Source organism: Gopherus evgoodei, chromosome 11, assembly GCF_007399415.2.
Source record: "Gopherus evgoodei ecotype Sinaloan lineage chromosome 11, rGopEvg1_v1.p, whole genome shotgun sequence".
Lineage (NCBI taxonomy): Eukaryota > Metazoa > Chordata > Testudines > Testudinidae > Gopherus > Gopherus evgoodei.
The window spans coordinates 65,306,229-65,327,415 of NC_044332.1; the positions used below are offsets into that span (position 1 = coordinate 65,306,229).

Below are 21,187 nucleotides of genomic sequence, written 5' to 3' on the forward strand. Positions count from 1 at the left end.
CATACAACTTTTGTTTTAACCAATGGAAGCTAATCTTAGGGTTTTGTTTTAACCCATGGAAGCTAATCTTTGGTATTTTCTGTTGGAACAATTTGCAGAATTTTTCTAAACTGATAATTAGAACATGATGGCAAATGAGGTAACATTGCACAAGTTAGAGCCAATTTTGCCATCTTTACTGCAAGTATTTTGCAAAGTGACAATTGCAGGTTTCATACAGTTCCAGAGGTCTGATTTTAAATTTCCCTGAAATTAGGGGACAGTTCAAAATATTATTTGTAAATCAAGGGAAACACAGACCTTTCTGTCAGTGAACTTTCCAGTTGCCATTTTCCATACCGCCTGATTAAGCCTGAAACTAGGAATGGGCTGAACAACATCAGAAGCCTCCAACCATGGTGTGTCCACCTACCCAGAAATAATTTGCTACTTGTGTATCATTCATGTACCCCACTAATTAGAATGAAAAATTATGCTCATTTGCATTCTCCCAAAAATTCCAGTTGAAACAAATGGGACCAATGTCACTTACTTGGGAAGTCTGGTGGGAAGATATCAAGGTTCTGCCCTTTCCCACAGAGGCAGACAGAACATAGCAGCTAGCCTTTTACAGGTCCTGGAGCAAGAACCCTCTTACTCCACTACCCATGTATGCAGATCTTGCTGCTAACAATAAAAGATAAATTAATGTGTTCTGTTTAAAATGCAGATTGTTTACTGGACTATTAAATAAGCAGATCAGGGGATTTCTAAACAGCCAGCATTTTGTCATATGATAAACCTCTTAAATAATTTCCTCCCAAAACTGTCTAATTCTTGCATACAACTTCCACATGTGCAAGTATGTTCCCTTTCCCCATAACTCTTCCAACTGAGTGCCTGCCTGATAGCAAAAATACGAAGGATGTTATATGGAGTCAAATGCCATCTATAGAGTGATTAATCAAAAATTTCTTTGAGCTACACAAATTGAAAATGTGTATCCCCTCTCACATATAAAGACCCATTCAGCTGGATTGATTTCTTTGTCCAGGTTTCTCTCTCATCTTTTTATCTGGGTTGTTTTCTTAACATCTTTTTCAATCAAAATTGTGTGTCTTGGTACCTAAACTTTTTGTTCCAATTTGCTCCTGGATCAGCTCCTCATAAGTGGTTAAAGGTCCAGATAGAGTTGTCTTATATCCAGAGTTCATAATAAAATGTCTGACCTGTAAATATTGACAATATGGGATCTTTAGGTTATTAACATGATATTGTTTTTAATTTAAGTGTGTTAGCATGTGTGAGCTCTGCAGGCTGCTTTTGGAAATATCACTGAGTCAGGATTGATCTATCAGAGGAATGCAGGATTTGGCCATGGTTAATATCATATGGTTAAACATGAGAGAGAACAAATGGGTAAGAGACAGGCCCAGATGGAAAAACGATCTTATAGCTTTTGAAGAATTAATTATCAGGACGTATCACTAGAAGAAGCTGTGGAACTTAGACTACACTTACGATGTGATGGCTCCTTGCTCAGCTGTACCCAGCAGCATTTATAATGGTGGAGGTTAACCAGGGAATGTATGCGGGATGGAAATAGCCACACTTGTTCCAGGCAGCAGCAGCACAGTGAAGCTTTTATCTTATTAGGAGCAAAAAGAGAGGCAGCTTGGTCCAGTGGGTAAAATGCTGAACTGGAGTCTGAGGATTTGGGTTCAGGGCTGCCCAGAGGTGGGTGTAAGTGGGGCAACTTGCCCCAGGCCCTGCAGGGGCCCTGTGAGCCCTGGCCTGGCAGCGGTTTTGGTCTTTGGCAGTATTTCAGGGGGAGGGGAGGCCTTCAGTGCTGCCAAAGATGGAGAGCAACTGAAGGGGCTGCCGCCACCAAAGACCCATACCGTTGCCAGGTGAGTACAAACAACACAGCTCCCCTGCTTTGCCCCAGGTCCCCTGAATCCTCTGGGCAGTCCTGTGTGACCTTTGTCAAGTCACTTAGCCTCTCAGGAACTCATCTCCCTTGTTTATCTTATCTGTTTAAAGTATAATGTATCTTATTATGATTGTACAGTGCTAAGTTCAGTGAGGCCTTGATCTCACTTGGATCCTCTAGATGCTTCTGAAATAATAATATTAGATAGCAGTAATAATGTAATAATCACAGTAAGACGTGATATAGATATCTTAAATGTCTTTAACACTTATAGGGAATTGTATTTTTTCAAATTTATTAGGTCTATTATTTTTCTCTGCTCTATACATATAAAACCTGCCCACCCTCCTACTGTCCTTGCAGCGAAAACACTTTTGGGTTTATCTCCCACCTTAACTAAACCCCGTTCTCTCTGGCCTCCTTTTACATATCGCTTGCTTCCAGTCTACCCTGAATCCAGTACCCAAAATCATCTTCCTACCCTTCCTCTTGAATCATGTCATCTCCTATTTGATTATCCAGTTCCTGCACCTCGTCTATTGAATCAAATGTAAGATTATTGCATTAGCTATCAAGGCTCTGCACAACTCCAGCTTTGCATCTCAGTCTCTCTGCTCATTTGATATCACATTGCACCTTATCCTCTTCACTCAGCCAGTGGTGTCAGCCTCATAATCTCTTGGATCTGCTCCCACTTTCCTTTCCTTTCCTTTCTTTCCCAAGGATCCCACTCTCTTCTTCAGACACTCCACTACTTCCATGATGCCTTCAGATGCAAACCCTTCTAAATATACCACTACTGCCATTTGTATTTAAACAACAAAAGAAAAAAATTCAGCTGGGTCTCCAAATGCCTCTTTTATTCTTGTTGTTCACCTGTCATTGCAGGATTGGGGTCTTAAGGACTCAAACTTAAGCACATGAAGGATGAGACATTGTGCAACAACTATATCTTTGAATCTCATATAACATCAAGCATAATGTTAGTGTTTGATCACAAATAGTACTGCCTTTGTTTATCACATATTATTTGTATAATGTATAATATATGCCAATGATGCGTTAGGTTGGACTCAATCACTAGCCAAAGCCAATGAATTGGCCACTCCCAAATTTATAGCCCATGCCTCTGGGCTTAGTTTATTCTTCAACATAAAATAAACATGGAATAACATCGTAAAGTAATAGTCCTCTCTCCTGTTCTCCGCCTATCTTATAGCATCCTTTGGCATTCCACAGCTTACTAATCAGGACCTTCTCCAGTCTATAAGGGTCCCCAGGCCTCTTCACAGTCCTCTGCTACATACAGGCAAGCATACTCCCAGCCCGCTGCTAGTCCCTGACTCTCTCCTGGTGCTGGAGTCTTCATTTATATCTTCCAGGTGGTAACCATCAGCCCCAATCACTTGATGCTGTCCAGTTGGGTTGGCAGTCCCGGCACCACTCCAGAACACAGCTGTCTTCTCCCCACCCTCCTGGCCTAGAAGGAGGTAGACCATCCTGGTATGGGCTCTCTTGACACCCCACCTCACCCGAATGTTGTGAAGGGCCATATAACTACTTGAGTTTCAAGTTAGAAATGTATGAGCTCTTCCTGGCAAGAAAGGCATGAATGTAAGTCTTGGTCAGCAAGCAGCCCAAATAAGAACTGTGCTTCAGACAATGAAACAATAGTGAAGCTGCATTGTGGTTTTGTAGCCTTGGGTTGCAGTTGCCTCCCTTGCTGCTGTACCCTTCCCCCCCGATTGTGAGAGACTGAACTCGTTTCAGATCCCCTGGCTTGCCAATGGCCCACAAACTCCCTATGCTTTCAGCAGATGGGTACAGATCCTCAAAGGAATGTAGGTTCCTTTCTTCCATTGAAAGCTAGTTCAAAGCTAGCTCAGGTATGTCTCCAGGTGCTGCAGTCACACCTCCCGATTGCACTGTGGACATGCTTGAGTGTGATCAACTTTAAAGGTTCATGTTAAATGCTGCAGTTATGACAGAGATATTGCATGGTGCTATGTACAGAGAATACAGATTCTTAAATAAAGTAGTAAAATGTGATTGTGCTTTTAAACTGTCTTGGTTTTGGTTTTTTTTATGATCCAGATAATGATTCATTTGCTTTTTTATTTTTGGAGTGAGTAATCAGACTTACTTACTTTCTAACATAACTGCCCCTCCCTTATTTTATAACCATGATTTACTTTAACACATGGAGGCTAAAATCACAGAAAAAAAAATTGGGTGGGGGACGGACTTTTAGATTTGGCATCAGATGAGCATAAACAAGTCCAGTCTGTGAAGAAATTTATTAATCTTCCCAGTCTTACTAACAGTGTTACTACTTTTCAGAATTGGAGTATGCCAGAGGTGCTAACATATTCTGTAGCATGTGACAAACCTCTGTTTTCTTGAGATTGTACTGTTGTTGATTCCCCCAAGACAAGACACTGGACATTTGGTGTTTCACCTTGAACATTAAATTTCAGGAGGCTATTAAAACTAGTAGGTAGAGGGTAAATTGTTTCAGAATCCACTGACTCTCACAGATTGCAGTGCATATTTCTATTATCTTTGATGGTGCACGCTGCTTGTCTTGTTGTTATCAATCTTAGAGTCATGCAAATTGGTCACAGACAAGCTACAAAAAAGTAATTGGAAAAATTCACTCATTATCTTAGAATAGGATTTCCTTTTATGCTAACCAGTTTAGGGTCTGGGTTAGTTTTTCAGTGACGCTATGATGAATAGTCAGATTAGCTTAAAGGATATGCTAACCACAATTCTGTTTGATTGTTATTGGTACCTTCCATTATTATTTGATTATTTTATTTATTTATCACACTCTAGACCAAAGCAGATATATTAGAAATAGGTCAAAATTAAACCATTATTTCCAACCTCTCACCTGCAATTTTTGGGGAAGTTCATCTCAGAATCTTAACTTTGCACTGTGCATCTGAACCCTTGTTGATGTCCATAATTCCAGTGCAGTGAAATATAAATAATGTAAAGACTGCACGCTGATCTGTCGGTACATCTATACTGGGCAGAAATGGAACACGCTTGAACTTCAAGAAAGTTTGGATTTGCTTCTACATTCAGAGTCAAACTTTGCAGCACAGGTGTATCTCTAAAATGTGTGCAGATCTCTTCAGGGTAAATCCAATCCTGCCCTCCATGGCTAGATGCTGGGAAAAGGGGGCCACTGACAGTGGAACTAGAAGAAAGGTGCACATCCTCTGCATAGTCCAAAATCCAGCTCCATTCAGACACCCTGTTCTGAAATACATAGGGGGCTGAGAGAAGGGTTGGGGGTGTATCTGGAGATTCTAGCAGTCCATGGATCCTCTCCACCTTCACTGGTGGAAGTGATTAAGAAGACCCAAGATCTGCTCCAGTTATTAGCAGTAGTTTAGAGACTTTCTCCACCCTTGCACATCTGCCTATTATCTGGCCCTAACCACCTGGACTGGGTGCTGCCCACAGGAATTAGTCCTTGAAGAATATTTCATAATTTGATATTGTGAAACATTTTACAAACCATAAACAAATATTTTGAAAGAAGGTAATTTAGTTGAGGAATCAATGAAGCTGACTGAGATGCAGCAGAAGGGGGGAAAGGATTAGTGTCACATCGAAAACATTAAAGTTTATCTTCAATTCTTCACACTAAATTGAAGTGAATTTGATTATTATCAGAATTAAATTTCTTGCTAATCCAGATTATTCCTAAAGATATGTTTAATTAAAGACAAAGATTTAATTAAACACATGCTAGATTTTGTTGGCTTGTTAAATTTGAAAATGAATAGGTTTGTCAATAACTCTCTAATGAAATAATAGAACATGCAACGTTGAGGTTCGAGTTTGATATTTACACACTTTGAAGTTTTATTCACTAAGTGGTCTATGCCCCAAATACTAAAGGGTATGGTGAGAAGCAGTTAAAAATAGTAATGCAATTTTCATGTGAGATAGCGTAGCCTGGTTCCACCTTATGCCTTTTTCAATTTATTTTCTTATCATCATGCCTCAAAGCTGGGAAAGCATTTTAGGCACAAAGCCATTGATGAATTTATGAGAATATCATTCTGATATACTTTTAGCTATTCCTCTTCTAATAATTTTGAAAGATGCAGTCAGCAAATTTTAGTGTTCAGTATATCCCTATAAAACCATAATATTAATAATTGGAGATGAGCTTGTATTAAGAAAAACCCTGCAACATTCACTTAGTGAATTGTACATCATTAATACCCACAGACCCTTCTGGAGACAGGGAAGATGTTAAAATACATGTCATCACCCTTTTGAGTAAGTAAACGAGTGTGCCTCAAGGCCCTGCTCCTGTAAACAGTTACACATGTGCTTAATTTTACTACTTTGAATAGCCCTGACTGTTCACATTAGTAAAATTAAGAATGTGTGTGTTTTCAGGATTGGTGTCCCAGATGTGTAGTTTCTCTTATTTATTTATTTAATTTATATTACTATAGCACTTAGGTGTGTGAGCGTGGGTAAAGTTAGCATGATACCATGATACCTGTGCTGTAATCACATCTCAGTTTGCAGTGTTGTCTACATAGTCTGCTCCAGTATTGCCAACTCTGATGAGTTTAACATGAGCCTTGTGATATTTCGTGTTTTCCTTCAAGCTCCACCTCTTGGAGGCATGTGATTAAATGAGAATCTGAGTTCTGATTTAAAAAAATTGGGCAGCACCTAACATAAGGGGGTCCTGGTACATGATTGTGGCTCCTAGATGCTACAGTAATACAGCTAATAATAATTGATTCATAATTCAGAAAGAACAATAATAAAATAAGTTTGCAGACCTCAGTTTTGCAGAATAAAGCTTGAAAATGTGACCTGAGTGCAATATAAAGTAGAACTGGCCAGGGATTTTGCAACAAAACGTTTTTCAGCAGAAGATGCTGATTGATCATGACTGAAATGTTTTTGTGAGAAAGGATTGGTTTTGACAAATTTTTCAAGTAAAAAACACTTTTGGGAAAATAAAAATTGTTGGAATGTGTGTTTCAACATTTCAGAACAAAACATTCTGGGCTTCAAGTTCTAAATGACTTTTCATTTCAAAATGTCACTTAATTCTAATAATTTTTAAAAAAGAAAAAGTGGTCAAAATGTAAACAAAATATATTGATGTTATTAAAATGAAACATTTTGATTGACCCAAACCAAATTTATTTTCAGATTTTCAGTTTGCACAAGTGTTTGAGATACCATCTTTTTGTCATGATTCGGTACAGGAGAGTTTTCTGAAATCTCAAAAACTTTGTGGGACAGGAAAACCATTTCCTGCACAGTTCCAATGCACAGCTCAAAATCCAGAGAGCAAATCAAAAAGAAAACAAAATCTCATGCTTTTCTTGGGCAGGGCTCATGATTTTTGAATGCTTGGAATTTGCAATATTAGTACCCACGTCTACTCTTTGCTGGGGCATTCATGCCAGGGAAACTAATTCCCAGTTCTCTGGCTCTCCTAATGGCAATTCACACTTATATAATTATACATTCCGGAAGCAGATTAATATGTTCCTTCCATTACAGTTAGAACTCAATTTCACTTTGAAATTCTAAGGAAGTGGATTCCATTTGATTGCATTCAGTATACCTGATTTCAGTTGCTGGAGGTATTTGAAAGGAGCACATTGCCAAATTAGCTGATGATCAGTGTCAGCTGGTTGCAAGATACATTACAGGTGATTTTATCTGTTGTTGCTGTGTATTAGAGATGCTTACTTTGTAATATTATACAGCATGGCAATGTCCAAAAAATAATATGCATTAAATTCATTTTCCAGCCTTCATTTGTCCTAGGAAAATACATTACTGTTCTTACTATAATCATAGCCATGGACTAGTCTGTGGCCTAGGTTGGGTGGCTGAACAAAGGGGAGTAAAACACCAACTTACTCAGTTGTGCCAGCTACTAGAATCACAAGTGGGCATGAAGAGCATGTCAGGAGAATTATGTTGCACTAGGGACTTTAGACCTGGCACAACATATTCCCTCCGATCCCACCCCCCCGCCGCCGAATAGCGAAAAAATGGGAGGCAGATCCTGACTTCTACAGTCATGGGCTGCTCCTGGGGCACCGTACCAATGCTCTGGCCCTTGTTCAGGGCTTGTCACAAAGCCATGATTGAGTCCAATGTTAGCAATTTTCATGTTAAGGTTACTGCTAATTGATTTTAGTGCTAATGTTTTTGTAATTATGTTCTATCTGCTTTGCTATACTAGCAGATATGAACATTTTCATTCAAAGGTCTTGTTTTCAAGGAGTGGAATATGGTCAACTGATCTATAAAAATAAATTCTCTCAGATGAACCAAAGTATGAAAAGTCTTAAACCCAATGACTCTGGGGTTTTGGTCTTTTATATATTTGTAAGAAATCTGCATGGAGTAATTTCTTTGGCTTCAAACACTTTTTATGAGCCCCTATAACTCAAAAATGACACCAGATAAATTATAAAAAGTGCTCAAAGTTACAGACTGGGGCTGAATGACTGAACCTAATGGTGATTTATACTAAGGTATTTCTACAATATCAAGCATGAACACATTATTCTTTTGGGACTAAATCCTGCACAATATTGCACAGCCCCAACAGTGGAGGGGATGATTTAGAGCAGCGTGTTTAGTCTAGGTGATTGATTTAGTTCTACAAGGTCCTGGATTCAAATCTTGTTTAATTTGTTAATATCTGTATTGCACTCGGTGTCGTGGGTAACACAGTTTCATCGTTTTTAGCTAACAAATAAAGTCATCCCTAGCTGCTGGACATGAGTAGAGCAGCTCCACTCCTCATGTGCAATAGGAAGAAAGAATTTCCTGTGGGGCAAGATAGGCACAGATTTCACAGCAGTTGGAGTCTGAGATCAGGAGTAATGAAGAGGAAATGGGAATATGTGATGAGAGATTATGTGAGGCTGTTTGTGGGAATGTTTGAAGGATGAAAATAGGGCTGGTTGGGTGGTCAGGGCAGACAGGGATGGGGCACTTTATTAGATAATAATGAGTAAGAATGAATGACCATGTGATCAGTGGAACCAACAACTGGATGTTCCCTGTGAGATATTTTCTTATGTGCAGTGTGTTAAATTCAATTAGCAACACATACTAAATAGTAGTAACAAGATTAAAGGCCCTTTTCATGGTTCAGTTATAAAAGTCGTTCTTAATCCTGCATGCTTACTGACAGTGCAGTATTTGAATGAAAGCTTTTCACTACAGCATCCAGCCATAAAAGATGTTTTCACAATTTGAGGGCTTGTCTACATCAGAAAGTTGCAGTGCTGGTGAGGGAGTTACAGCGCTGCAACTTTGAAGGTGTACACATCTGCAGGGCATCACCAGCGCTGCAACTCCCTCTTTGCAGCGCTGGCCGTACTCCCGTTTTGTCTCGGGTGTAGAGGATCCATCGCTGGTGATCCAGCGCTGGTAATCCAATGTAGACACTTACCAGCGCTTTTCTTGACCTCCGTGGAAGGAGGAAGCCTCTGATAATCAAGCTGGTCTCCTTTCCCGGTTTGCTCTCTCGTTCCCGGAACCCCGAGCAAGCAGGTCTCCTTCCCTGCGGTTTGCAGGGTGGTTCGGGGAACGCGAGAGCAAACCGTGGCGAAGCTGGTCTCCTTTCCCTGTTTGCTCTCTCGTTCCTGGAACCCCGAGCAAGCAGGTCTCCTTCCCTGCGGTTTGCTGGGTGGCTCCGGGAACGCGAGAGCAAACCGCGGCGAAGCTAGTCTCCTTTCCCGGTTTGCTCTCTCGTTCCCGGAACCCCGAGCAAGCAGGTCTCCTTCCCTGCGGTTTGCAGGGTGGTTCGGGGAACGCGAGAGCAAACCGCGGCGAAGCTGGTCTCCTTTCCCGGTTTGCTCTCTCGTTCCCGGAACCCCGAGCAAGCAGGTCTCCTTCCCTGCGGTTTGCTGGGTGGCTCCGGGAACGCGAAAGCAAACCGCGGCGAAGCTGGTCTCCTTTCCCGGTTTGCTCTCTCGTTCCCGGAACCCCGAGCAAGCAGGTCTCCTTCCCTGCGGTTTGCTGGGTGGCTCCGGGAACGCGAGAGCAAACCGCGGCGAAGCTGGTCTCCTTTCCCGGTTTGCTCTCGCGTTCCCGGAACCCCCCTTGAAGCCGCCCAACAGCGCTGCAGTGTGGCCACATCTAACACCACTTGCAGCGCTGGTTGCTGTAAGTGTGGCCACTCTGCAGCGCTGGCCCTATACAGCTGTACTAATACAGCTGTAACAACCAGCGCTGCAAAATTTTAGATGTAGACATGGCCTGAGACAGAAACAACCTAAAAGGTAAGAAAAAAAGAAATACAAGTAATATTTTGTCCTTGTTATTGTTCTACAATAATGGACAAGATTGACCTACGTGTTCAAAGAAACCTAAATGAAATAAGATCATTTTTCCAAGTTGTTCTTTTAGCCAGTTAAAAACATTTCTTTATACATTGGAGGTAATGCTACATATTGGAGCCACACCCATTTACACTGCCTGAGGATCTGTCTTGGCATAAATAAATGCTTTTAACTGGCTAAAAGAAAAACCATTTGTCAAAATGATCTTATTTCACCTAGGCTTCCTTAAATAATTAAGTAGGTCACCTTTTTGTTTTTTGTTTTTTTTTAGTAATATACACTGATTACAGAGCCCATCATTACCTTCTTCAGAAAGTTGGCATCATTAAAATTCTTATTCCATATCTTCTCCAAGCTGAAAGTTGGGTCATATTTTTCAGGTTCAGAGAGATTCTGAACTGCATCCAATTTCAGTTCTTCAAATATAAATGTAATTACTGGTCAATACTTTTGGATAATTTATATAGCTGCTGAAACCATAAAACATTTCATCAATTATTTTTACTTGAAGTTTGAATTCACATAGGATTTTGAATTTCTGACCATGAAGTAACTTTGTCCCAAGTCACCCTTTGTCCCTGATAATAACTAAAACATGCTTCAGTGCTCCTGGTATGAAACTCTTCAGCTTTATTGCTTCATAAAGTAGAAATCCTGATATAGATATCATTAAATATCAATAAATGTCTGTAGTTTAAAGATGATTAGGGAAATCTGTTTCAACTGATAATTGGGAAGGGGAGAGGAAAGCAGTGATAAGGTCAAGAATACTTAACCTTAGATTGGTATTGTAATTCCCACAAGCAGACATATGATAAATACCTGGGCCTCTTAGATGATCTATGGAAATGCATTTACTGCAATTAAGCAGCCCAGTGTTGTAGCCTGAGTGCATATCGAAGAGATGTTAGCACCAAAACTTATATTGTGTACTGTTTATCTATTGCTATGTTATCTGCATTTTCCTGCCTGCAAAGCTATTATGATGTATGTATGTTCTTATGAATTGTTTTCTTGTTATTATTTATGATTATTGTGTGCTTGGCAAATGCATACATGGCTATGGCACTTTAAAGATAAACAAGACAATAAGCCCTAAGGAATTTACAATTAGGACAAATCATGAATGTTGACATCGGGTGAGAGGAGGGATGAGGGATAACAAAAAAATTAAGTGATTGGGAAAATCCACTTGGCAGAAGCATTATTACAGGAATTCACATCACCTGTGATTCTCCATTTTCCTTTCCTTTTTGTTAGTTTGTTTACTTTTGTTGGTGTGTGTTTGCTATAACATCAGGGGGGAAAGAGGGAGTAGATAGTGCCAATGAAGAGATCAGGGATAGCTCATTCCAAAAGAACTGTGTTTCAAGGAAGAATATGATAGGAGAGGAGAAGATCCCCATCTGACAAGGGAAAGGAAGTAGTATTGTATTCTGTTCTACAGAAGTTCTTTTATCATGCTTATCACCATACTATGTGAGTGCCTTTCAGGAGGCTGTTAAGTAATGTGACTAACATCTGTCACATGTTTGTTCTGTCATACTCTTCCCAGTTGGAGAAGTATATGTAGTAGAGTGTCTTGTTTTGTTTGTTTTTTAACTAAATATGCACATTGCTATTCATGTTAGAGACGCCAACATCAAATAAATATGTCTTTCCCTTGGAGTGAAAGGTGATGAGGGTTGCAGTGGTCATTAGTTCCTCAGGGAGTTCATTCCATAGTCTTGGACCAGCCCCTGAAAAAGTTCTGTCTCCTACATAGGTGAGCTTTTTCCTTGTAGAGAGTTCCACTGTGCCAGAGAAACAGAGTTGTTAATTATGATCTTCATTTCAGAGCGTTAGGCAAATTTGTAGTTATCTTGGCCCAGGCTGCGGAGCACTTTGAAGTAAAGGACTAACATAAGGACATAAGAATGGCTGTACTGGGTCAGACCAAAGGTCCCTCTAGCCCTGTATCTGTCTACCGACAGTGGCCAATGCCAGGTGCCCCAGAGGGAGTGAACCTAACAGGCAATGATCAAGTGATCTCTCTCCTGCCATCCATCTCCATCCTCTGATGAACAGAGGCTAGGGACACCATTCTTTACCCTTCCTGGCTAATAGCCATTTATGGACTTAACCACCATGAATTTATCCAGTTCTCTTTTAATAATTTATCCAGTTCTCTTTTAAAGATCTATCTGAGATCTATCATCCAAACTGATTCAAAATTCTATGGGAAGCTAGTGTAGAGAGTGGAGGACAGGTTTGATGCCTTGCTCGGAGAAGTGCTCGACAGTTCTGCATTAGCTGAAGTACATAGTGCTATACGTAGGGTTATGTCATTGCTTCCATTATAAACCCTTATCTTTACAATCAGGTTCACTGCCCCTCCTGTTTTTTCTCTCTTGGTCTTTCTTTTCTCTCTCCCCTCTTCCTTGCACCTCTTAGTGCTCTAACATTCTTAACTTCAAACTTAGACTCTGATTACATCAAAAATGGGGCGACCCTTCTGCCCCTTCCCAGGTGTTCACCCACTGGCTCCTTCCTCTAATTCTTAGAAACACCAGAATAGACTAGGAGACTGGAGTGTAAATATCACTTTGGTTTACCATTGAAAACAGCACGGGTATGAGACTGAATAAGGTGAAAACAGCCTCAAAACTCACTGTTATCGGAGCAAAGTATAAGACTCACTTTTGTGGTGTAGCTTTCCCTGAAATGTCACTGCAACAAAAGAACTAAGAACAAGAAGAGGGATGTGGGTAGAGAGAAGGGGCTGGCCATTTTTGCAGGCTTCAGAAAGGTGGACCAGTCTCTCCAGGTGGTTCACGGCCCCTGCCAGACAACAACAGCTTTCTGATCTCCTCAGAAGGATCTTAATTCTAAGAAAAAGTGCTGGGGTTGGCTGGGAGGAATCAAGGGAAGATACTGTAAAAAGACAGATGTAGACTTCTTCCTGCTCCTCCTCCCTCGACTGGGTTAAATCCAGGACATGTTAGAGTGCTTTATATTTTAGCATTGAAGGAGGAGAACAACTGACCGCTTACGGTGGTTGTAGACTTCTCCCTTTTCGTTGCTGCTGGGACAAATTGTTGGCAGAAGATATCTTATTTGAAGTTCAAATTGCAGCCACTTGCCAAAAGATTCTAATTTCTGTCTGTGTCCTCACTGGAGAGAAGAAGAAAAGAGGGGAAGAAAAATGAGTAAAGAGAAATTCTTCCCAAACATCTACAGAGAAAAAATAAGGAAACCAGGCTTTACAGTAGCAGGGTCATTATTATGATGTGCTTTGTGTAAGATGTTCAGTTACCAGTGAGGTACATGGTATAAGAGCATAAAGAGAATCAAACAGTACTCAGTTCCTTGGTCTCATTCTTATTTCACTTAATTCCTATCTTACACCAGTGATGTATATCTGTAATTTATATTTGTAATCTGTACCTATACAGCTATATCTATTTTCATAGATGGAAATAAAGATATTTGTTCTGGATAAAAATGGGACTAACAAAATGTTTCATAGTCTATTTAATTGTTAAATAGATATTTAAATGTTAAATTAATAACATTTGACTTTTTAGCATCTTTACAGTGCTGGTTCTGGAGATCGTGAGAAAATTTGCTAAAGGGAGTAGAAATATTTGAGTTGGCATAATAGTTAAAAAGAGAGGATTCAGAGCCACAAGAATGTTAAAAGTTTCTTAGAAATAGATAATACAGTACCAGAAAATCTAAAGAGATCTTCAATGAAAATGATGATGAATTATTCTTTAGAGTGTTCTGAAACCATGGAAATTGTATTTCTATCTCTGGCATGAAAACATTCATTTATGTTTACCAACATGTTATTTCCCCCCTTTATCTCTTTCTCTAATCTAGATTTATATTTTTGAAAATAACATCTACTATCAACCTGATGTAAAGAGTAGCTCATTGCGACTGACATCCTCAGGAAAAGAAGGAATCATTTTTAATGGAATCGCAGACTGGCTCTATGAAGGTAAGGTGGATAAATATAGCTGTTTATTAATACAGGGAAGAGATTCTTGTACAAAACCTACAGGAGAAAACTATTCATTCCAGTGTCTGAAGCTATTTTGCTTTTTCTCTTCCTATTTTCTTGCAGAATTGCCTTCAGATCTTTGCATTAGCTCATATTTTATATTGACTCATTTGTATATAGTTTTATTTTCTATGGTGGGGGGGTGTCCCCAGAGTGCGGCTAAAGAGCAATGAAAAAGCCCTGCAGCCCTAGCCCCACAAGACTGAGTCAGCTTGCATGGTCCAGACGCAGTTGTCTAGTTGCTGTGCAGACATACCCTTATGCTTCTTTGAAAACCCGAGCTCAAATGGACTCTCTGAAATAAGAATGGTAATTTACATTCTATAGAGGTTTAAATGCCTGTATTAAAAAGATTACCCACCTCAGGTTTTAATGGATTCAATTAATGTTTTGTAACTATTTTAATAGGTCAGTGAAGTTCAAAACCAGGGAGAAGAGCATCTTTAGCATGGGAGATCATTTTAAATGCACTTGAGAAACTGGAAATCTAATATGATTGCATATAAATTGCTGTATTTAACCATATAAAGTTAATTAAATCTGAAAGAGCAGCTCGCCTTGTTGCTAAAACAAAGTATTGCTTGGGTCACATTCATGATTATTCAAAATTTTGCTAGGCAACTTTGGGCTAAATTCTGCACATACTCACAAGATTGTAGCCTGTGGGATATGCTCTGAATTGGGGGGGAAGTGTTGAGTTGCACTGTGCAAAAGATAATTCTGAATGACTCCTGGAGATCTCCAGATTCACACTGTTCCCCTTTACAAAGTGCAGTATATTCCTTCCCACCCTCCACACCAGGCAGCTGACCTTCTCCACTGTTCAGCACATTGGGCAGACAAAGTTATGGCTCTGCCAATTCTCTAGTCTCTCCTGGGCAGCATTCATCCCTGGAGAGTAATTAGAGGTCAACCTGACATTTATTTAGTCATATGGGAGGGAGAGGAATCCTCCACCTAATGACTAGGTGAAGTCTAGCATAAGAGAAGCCCTGGTAAAGTCAATTGGACTCTACTAAACATTGGTAAAGGTTACTCAAATATACTTACTTGTGGGTAGTGTAATAGTGAATGAAACAATTCACAAGATGAAGAGATAGCATTGTAGGATGAGTGAAACTGGGGAAAAGAAAGAGTCAGGTTTCAGGTGGGACTGTGGTGAAGTTGCTAACAGACCAACTTTGGCGCTATGGCATGTTACACCGGTCAAGATCTCTTTCCTATGACTGTGCCTGCCTGCCACATCACTTATGGCTAAGGAAACACTCAGTGTAAGTAAGGATTACAAAATCTGGTCCTTAGTTAATAGAGAATGTATAGGAGATTCTAATGCTATTGTAGATCCTTATGGCAAAGCCCCACCTATTGTTAAGACCAGATACTGTGAGAGAAATAAATACGAGTAAGAAAAGAGTATATTGACTGCAAAGGGCCTCGGTATTTGTAGTATTTGTGTACAGTAACTAAAGAGAAACAAGACCAATTTCTGTCATTTATGCCATGCCAATGCGACATTTTTTTCAATTTCAACTCGATTGTGCATATCAGAAAATTATCTGTTATAAAAAAGGTTGGTGTGCATTTTAGAAACAATTTTTTATGAAAGATAAATAAAATTGTTAACAGTACAAATTACTTTCTTACATAAGCGTTAAAAAACAGGGTAAGAAATATAAATGATAAGGAAGAGAAGTAACCAGTTGAAAATACACATATTATGTTACATTTCCCACTGATACTCTACCTGAGCTTTACACGTCTATTTAAAATAGTGCATGCACATACATGTGTCCATGCTTTGAATGTGCACTGTAAAATTCCGAGAGCTTCCCAGAGGATTTAGGGGGCCTGAGGTCTTCCGCCGAATTGCCACTGAAGACCCAGCATTTCGGCAGCAGGTCCTGGGGCGGAAGGACCCCCCACCGCGGGTCTTCAGGGCACTTCGGCGGTGGGTGCTGGAGCGGAAAGACCCCCTGCTGCCGAACTGCTGAAGACCTGGAGCGGAAGAAGCTCCGGGGGCCCGGGCCCCGCGAGAGTTTTCCGGGGCCCCTGGAGCGAGTGAAGGGCCCTGCTCCAGGGGTCCCGAAAAACTCTTGTGGGAGCCCCTGTGGGGCCCGGGACAAATTGCCCCTCTTGCCCCCCCTCTAGGTGGCCCTGAAAATTCCAGGATCTGTGTGCTCAGAGGTGTTAGAATTTCCATTCACAAAACTCGCTGGGACATACGCTCATGTGACAGTTTGCACCAGAAGATACATGTTTGTATCTATATGTGCAATTTATCATGCAAGTGCATATGTAGGGTTGGAAATCAGGCCCATTAACCTCTCAAAAAAACATGGAGGTTTATTTTCAGCAAGGCCACAACTTTTCCTCTGTTTGAATATGAAGGAAGCCAGACACAGTGATGCAGAGATCCTGTATTTCCAGTTTACTGTTTCAGTTGCTCCTCCGTAAGCCCTGTCAGGACAGCCACTGGAAGCCACTTTGTGAGGGGCTCCCCCACCGCAGAGGGGGCTCTCTGGATCAGGTAATATCCAGCAAAGGTTATACAGCATTAAGGGATGGGGGAGCCATGGCCTTTGAGCTCTGTGTGGCCTCTGTCAAGCGATTCCACCCGTTCTCAGGCTGTCCAGTCCTTGCCTCATAGCTCTGATGCAGGTCCTGCTCCCAGAGAGCAGTCTCCATGGATTCCTAGGAATAGGCCATGGTGGAATGGAAGAAACTGTTCCCCTCTCCCGCACACACCATCTCTTTAACAGTTGTGAGAGAGTGCACGTGGGGGTTTTTCTAGGCACAAATCTCCAGAGCATATTGTGGCATTCTGATTCTTTTCTTCTTTCCTAGGTAACTTGTTAATTTAAGCAGTAGATATAGATGAAATACTGTGTGGTGGCATCAGGCATATAGCTGATTGAATACTGCACAATTATATTAATGGACATTCAAATGAATTCCAAATAGCCGCTCATTTTGACCTTATTTGTGTGACTTTTTGGAATTCACAAATACTCATGTTGCTGGGCTTTGGTTTACAGAAGTATTTGGGAGTGGCTGTTCTTTGTGTGAATATCCTTATTTAAATGCAAACAGCGGTGTTTTAGAACAAACAAAAATGTTTGCCATATGAATGTTCATCATTCATTATCTGTTGTTTTCCTGCGTAAAAAGGTTTCAGTTATCCAGTCAGGGAGCAGAAAAAATATTCTGTAACTCAGGCAATCGATCACATGTGAACAGCAATTAGTGAATATTCTGAGTGGACAGCTTGTGAATATTCCAAATTTCGGTTTCCAGACACACAGCTGAATTTTGTGTACAACACAGTGTTAATTGAAAAAGTACAAATAGTAAATTAGCTAGTTAAACAAAATCAAAGTCTGATCACAGACTAAAAGTAAAAGAGCTAAATTAGTCAGATCTAGTGCTGGACAGGAACTAGATTTTTCATTTGGCTGGGAATTTGGTAATTTAAAAAAAGAAAGAAAGAAATCTATTCCAAAACAGAATACCCTCCATCTTCATCAAAATTTCTTGCAAAATGGTATTCAATAAAAATGAAGGTTTTCCCAAATTAAAGAATAAAACATAAATAACTGGATAGAATGATACTAGTGCTAAAAATGCCTTTAAATGCCTTTAAATTCTATTGATGCAAAGCGTTTACAAAAGAATTAAAAAATGGATAGAATGATATTAGGGCTAAATATAAGGAAATAATAATCATCTCACTTATGCAGGTAATTCCATTGATATAATTGGGAATTCTCATCTGAGTAAAAACTCATAATTTAGCCTATAATGGTCCTTAATATTCAGGCAATTCAATTCAGGATAATTTTCAGTATTTCTTTATAATTACAATAGCTGCATTGCAACAAAGCATAGAAATTATATAAAATGCAAATGAATGAGTTGGTAATCTGAATCACACAATAGTTACTTCTATGAATTTCCAAAAATATGCATCTGTTTCAGAGGAGCTTCTTCACTCTCATGTTGCCCACTGGTGGTCCCCGGATGGAGAAAGGTTGGCATTCTTGATGATAAATGACACTTTGGTACCAAACATGGTTATTCCTCGGTTTACTGGAGGTCTGTATCCCAAAGGAAAGCACTATCCATATCCTAAGGTAAGTAAAGTCTAAGTGCAATCTACAGCCCTTGTGCACGGTTCAGTGAACCGACTGATAGCATTCTGCATTACTGAAGGACTGTTTCTACATAGTAAAAGAAGCTCCTTGTGTTGATGTGGCAGTACGGGGAATAGCATTCAGAGTTATGCTATTTCAAATAGGGTTATAAAGCTTTTTGCTAGACAGAAACCATTAGGTCAGAATGGGACATACAGTCTGTTTCATGCTAATTTATGATTGGTATATGCTACAGCTTTTGAATGAAGAATGAAATGATCAGAAGGAGTCAAGAAAAAATGCTTCCAGAATGCCTTTGAACAGCACAGAGTAGCTGCAGGCTGCAGTGAGTGTTTCGCTGCATTTATAGAGATGAAGCATAACAGTTTTCTGATAATACAGAGCATCATAGTATCTGACTGCTACTTTTCATCAAATGATGGTATTATTAACACGGGTCAGAGGCCTTGGTTGGATAAAATAAGCAGTGATATGAGCCTTCCCCAAGTCTTTAAACTGAACCGAACCAAACCTTTCAGTGAGGTTCAAAACGTGGATAAGGAGCGCCTGCCTTTTGTGATGAGGAGAGATCTGCAGGTCTAAACATGACACTCTCTGATACCAGAATTAGAATCCTCCTAATTTTCTGTTTAATTCCCATAAACCCTCCCCCGTGTATATATGTGTGTGTGTATATATATATAAAACTGGCTTATTTTTTAACTCTGTGAGAGGCAACAAAATGTAAGTAACTATGGGAGGGTCTATGGCCCCTTTAATCTGCAGCTTATAGTCAAAAGAGTCTGGGCCCAATCAAGAGGCACTCAACCTCACCCTGGGGGCAAAGCTATATATAAACGGGAAAGGGAAGCTGAGGAGGAGAGAGAAAAGACTGGAAGCCACGCTGGTTGCTATGGGCTGCAGGCCCACTTCAGGACACTAGTTTGACCTAGGCCTTAATGACTTTGTTTTCTGACTATGAGTTTGGTTTCACTGAGGTAAAAGCCTGAGAAACTTGGTTACGCTGCTGCTTCCCCAATCTGATGCCGAAGGGAAGTGGAGAAAGCCTATCTGCCTCCTGGAAAAATAAGAAAACCAAGGGCATTAATGTGGAAGCCTTCTTAAAGGGGATGATGTTCTTTGTTAGTTTGGTTTTGGCCTCTCCTTGGTGAATTCTGTGCAGTAAAATGCAAATATGTAGAATGGGAGCTGGCTTCTTCGAAGGACGTACAGTGATTGCTGAAACACCCAAACAGCATAATATGCAGTAGGCAGGGATTCTCATAAAAAATGTTAAACATTCAAAACTTGAAGAACGTAGCAATAGTTCAGTGTATAGATTAAAGGTTTGGGTATGATTTTCAAAAGCGTTTAAGTCCCATTTTCATAAATGACTTGGGCATGCAGAAGTCTAAGTCCCATTGATTTTCCTAAGTCACTTAAGTAGTTTTTTAAATTTTAACCTTGACTCTTCTCAAATTGAAATCAATTGGAGTTGACCCATGATCTTTAACAGAAGTAAAATCAGAACTTAAAAATACCTATGATTTTCTTAAGGAAAAGCATTTGAAGATGGTAATTATGATTATTATTTAGTATTTATAGTATGATAGCACCTAAGAGCACCAGTCACACAATTCTGTCAGCTTTGATGGCTAAAAGCAATTAATCAACCAAGAAAAAATATACAAGGAACTCTTTAAAAAAAAACCAGCACTACAAAGAAGTGAAAAATCTCAAAGCATTAGCAATTCAGCACAAAAGAGATGCACAATATTGTTTCAGTAATCTCATTAATGAAAAACATTATCTTCATTTAATTTGTCTATTCAATAACAATTTAGCTTGCAGTTAAACATCATTTATTAATTAAGCTTGTGTGTAGGCAACATGGATAGATAAAAGTTGCTGTTTAACACAGGATTTCACTTTACACCATACAAAAACTGTGACCTGCTCACTTGGGATCTCTCTGCAATTCTTACTCACACGCAGTAATAATTTCTCAAGGCAATAATCCTGTGGAGTGTAAAGGAGTAAGTGCGAGAAAGGGTAACAGAATAAGGACGTCTGTAGGGTTGACATGCATGGAATTAAATGTGCATTACATTTTCCACCTAGGAGCATATAATGGATGATATAATCCATTGACAAAGAGGTAGAGTGAACCATTTTTGAATTTCAAAATAAAAATTAAAAAAAAACCCTGTGTAAAGCTTTTGCATATATTTTTCATTGTCACTGCTGTTTCAAGTCCCAGTTCTTGCCAGAAGTGGAGGTGTGGGGAAGCCATTCTGGTGGCATTTCTGGCCTCACTGGAAGCTGAAAGAACTCAAAATCTCTCACAAAATATTTCCCCCAAAAATCTTCAGTTACACAGCTATGCACCATAACTCACATGAATCATCCCTCTGCAGTTAATGAAACCTACTCACATGAGGAAAGTTACCCATGTTCTTTTGTATTTCAAAGATCAGTCCCTAATTTTGTGGACACATGAACTTCTAGAGGCTCAACCTAAGTGATCCTCTAAATTTCATGTTTACCTATCATTGGTTCAAACATACATCTGTCTTCTGTCCTGCACCACTCAAATATGGGCGGACACGGGAATTGGGCTAGAAATGTGATGAGACAAGTGCAGTTTCCAAAGAAAATGTGTGTTGGTATTTCAGCGAGGCATATTTTAAAGACCACACGGGATCTGTAAATATCCCTACAATGA

At 39.9% G+C, this 21,187-nt stretch overlaps 1 protein-coding gene across 2 annotated transcripts in view; it reads left to right on the top strand.

Annotated features, from left to right (window-relative positions):
* Window positions 1–21,187, top strand: part of DPP10 (dipeptidyl peptidase like 10) — an 863,493-nt gene that overhangs the window by 775,110 nt on the left and 67,196 nt on the right. For both annotated transcript variants that reach the window (XM_030580652.1, XM_030580651.1), the window contains exons 8-9: window positions 14,149–14,269; window positions 18,308–18,462. In XM_030580652.1, coding sequence (XP_030436512.1) covers window positions 14,149–14,269; window positions 18,308–18,462 — 276 coding nt within the window. The remainder of the gene's footprint in view (window positions 1–14,148; window positions 14,270–18,307; window positions 18,463–21,187) is intronic.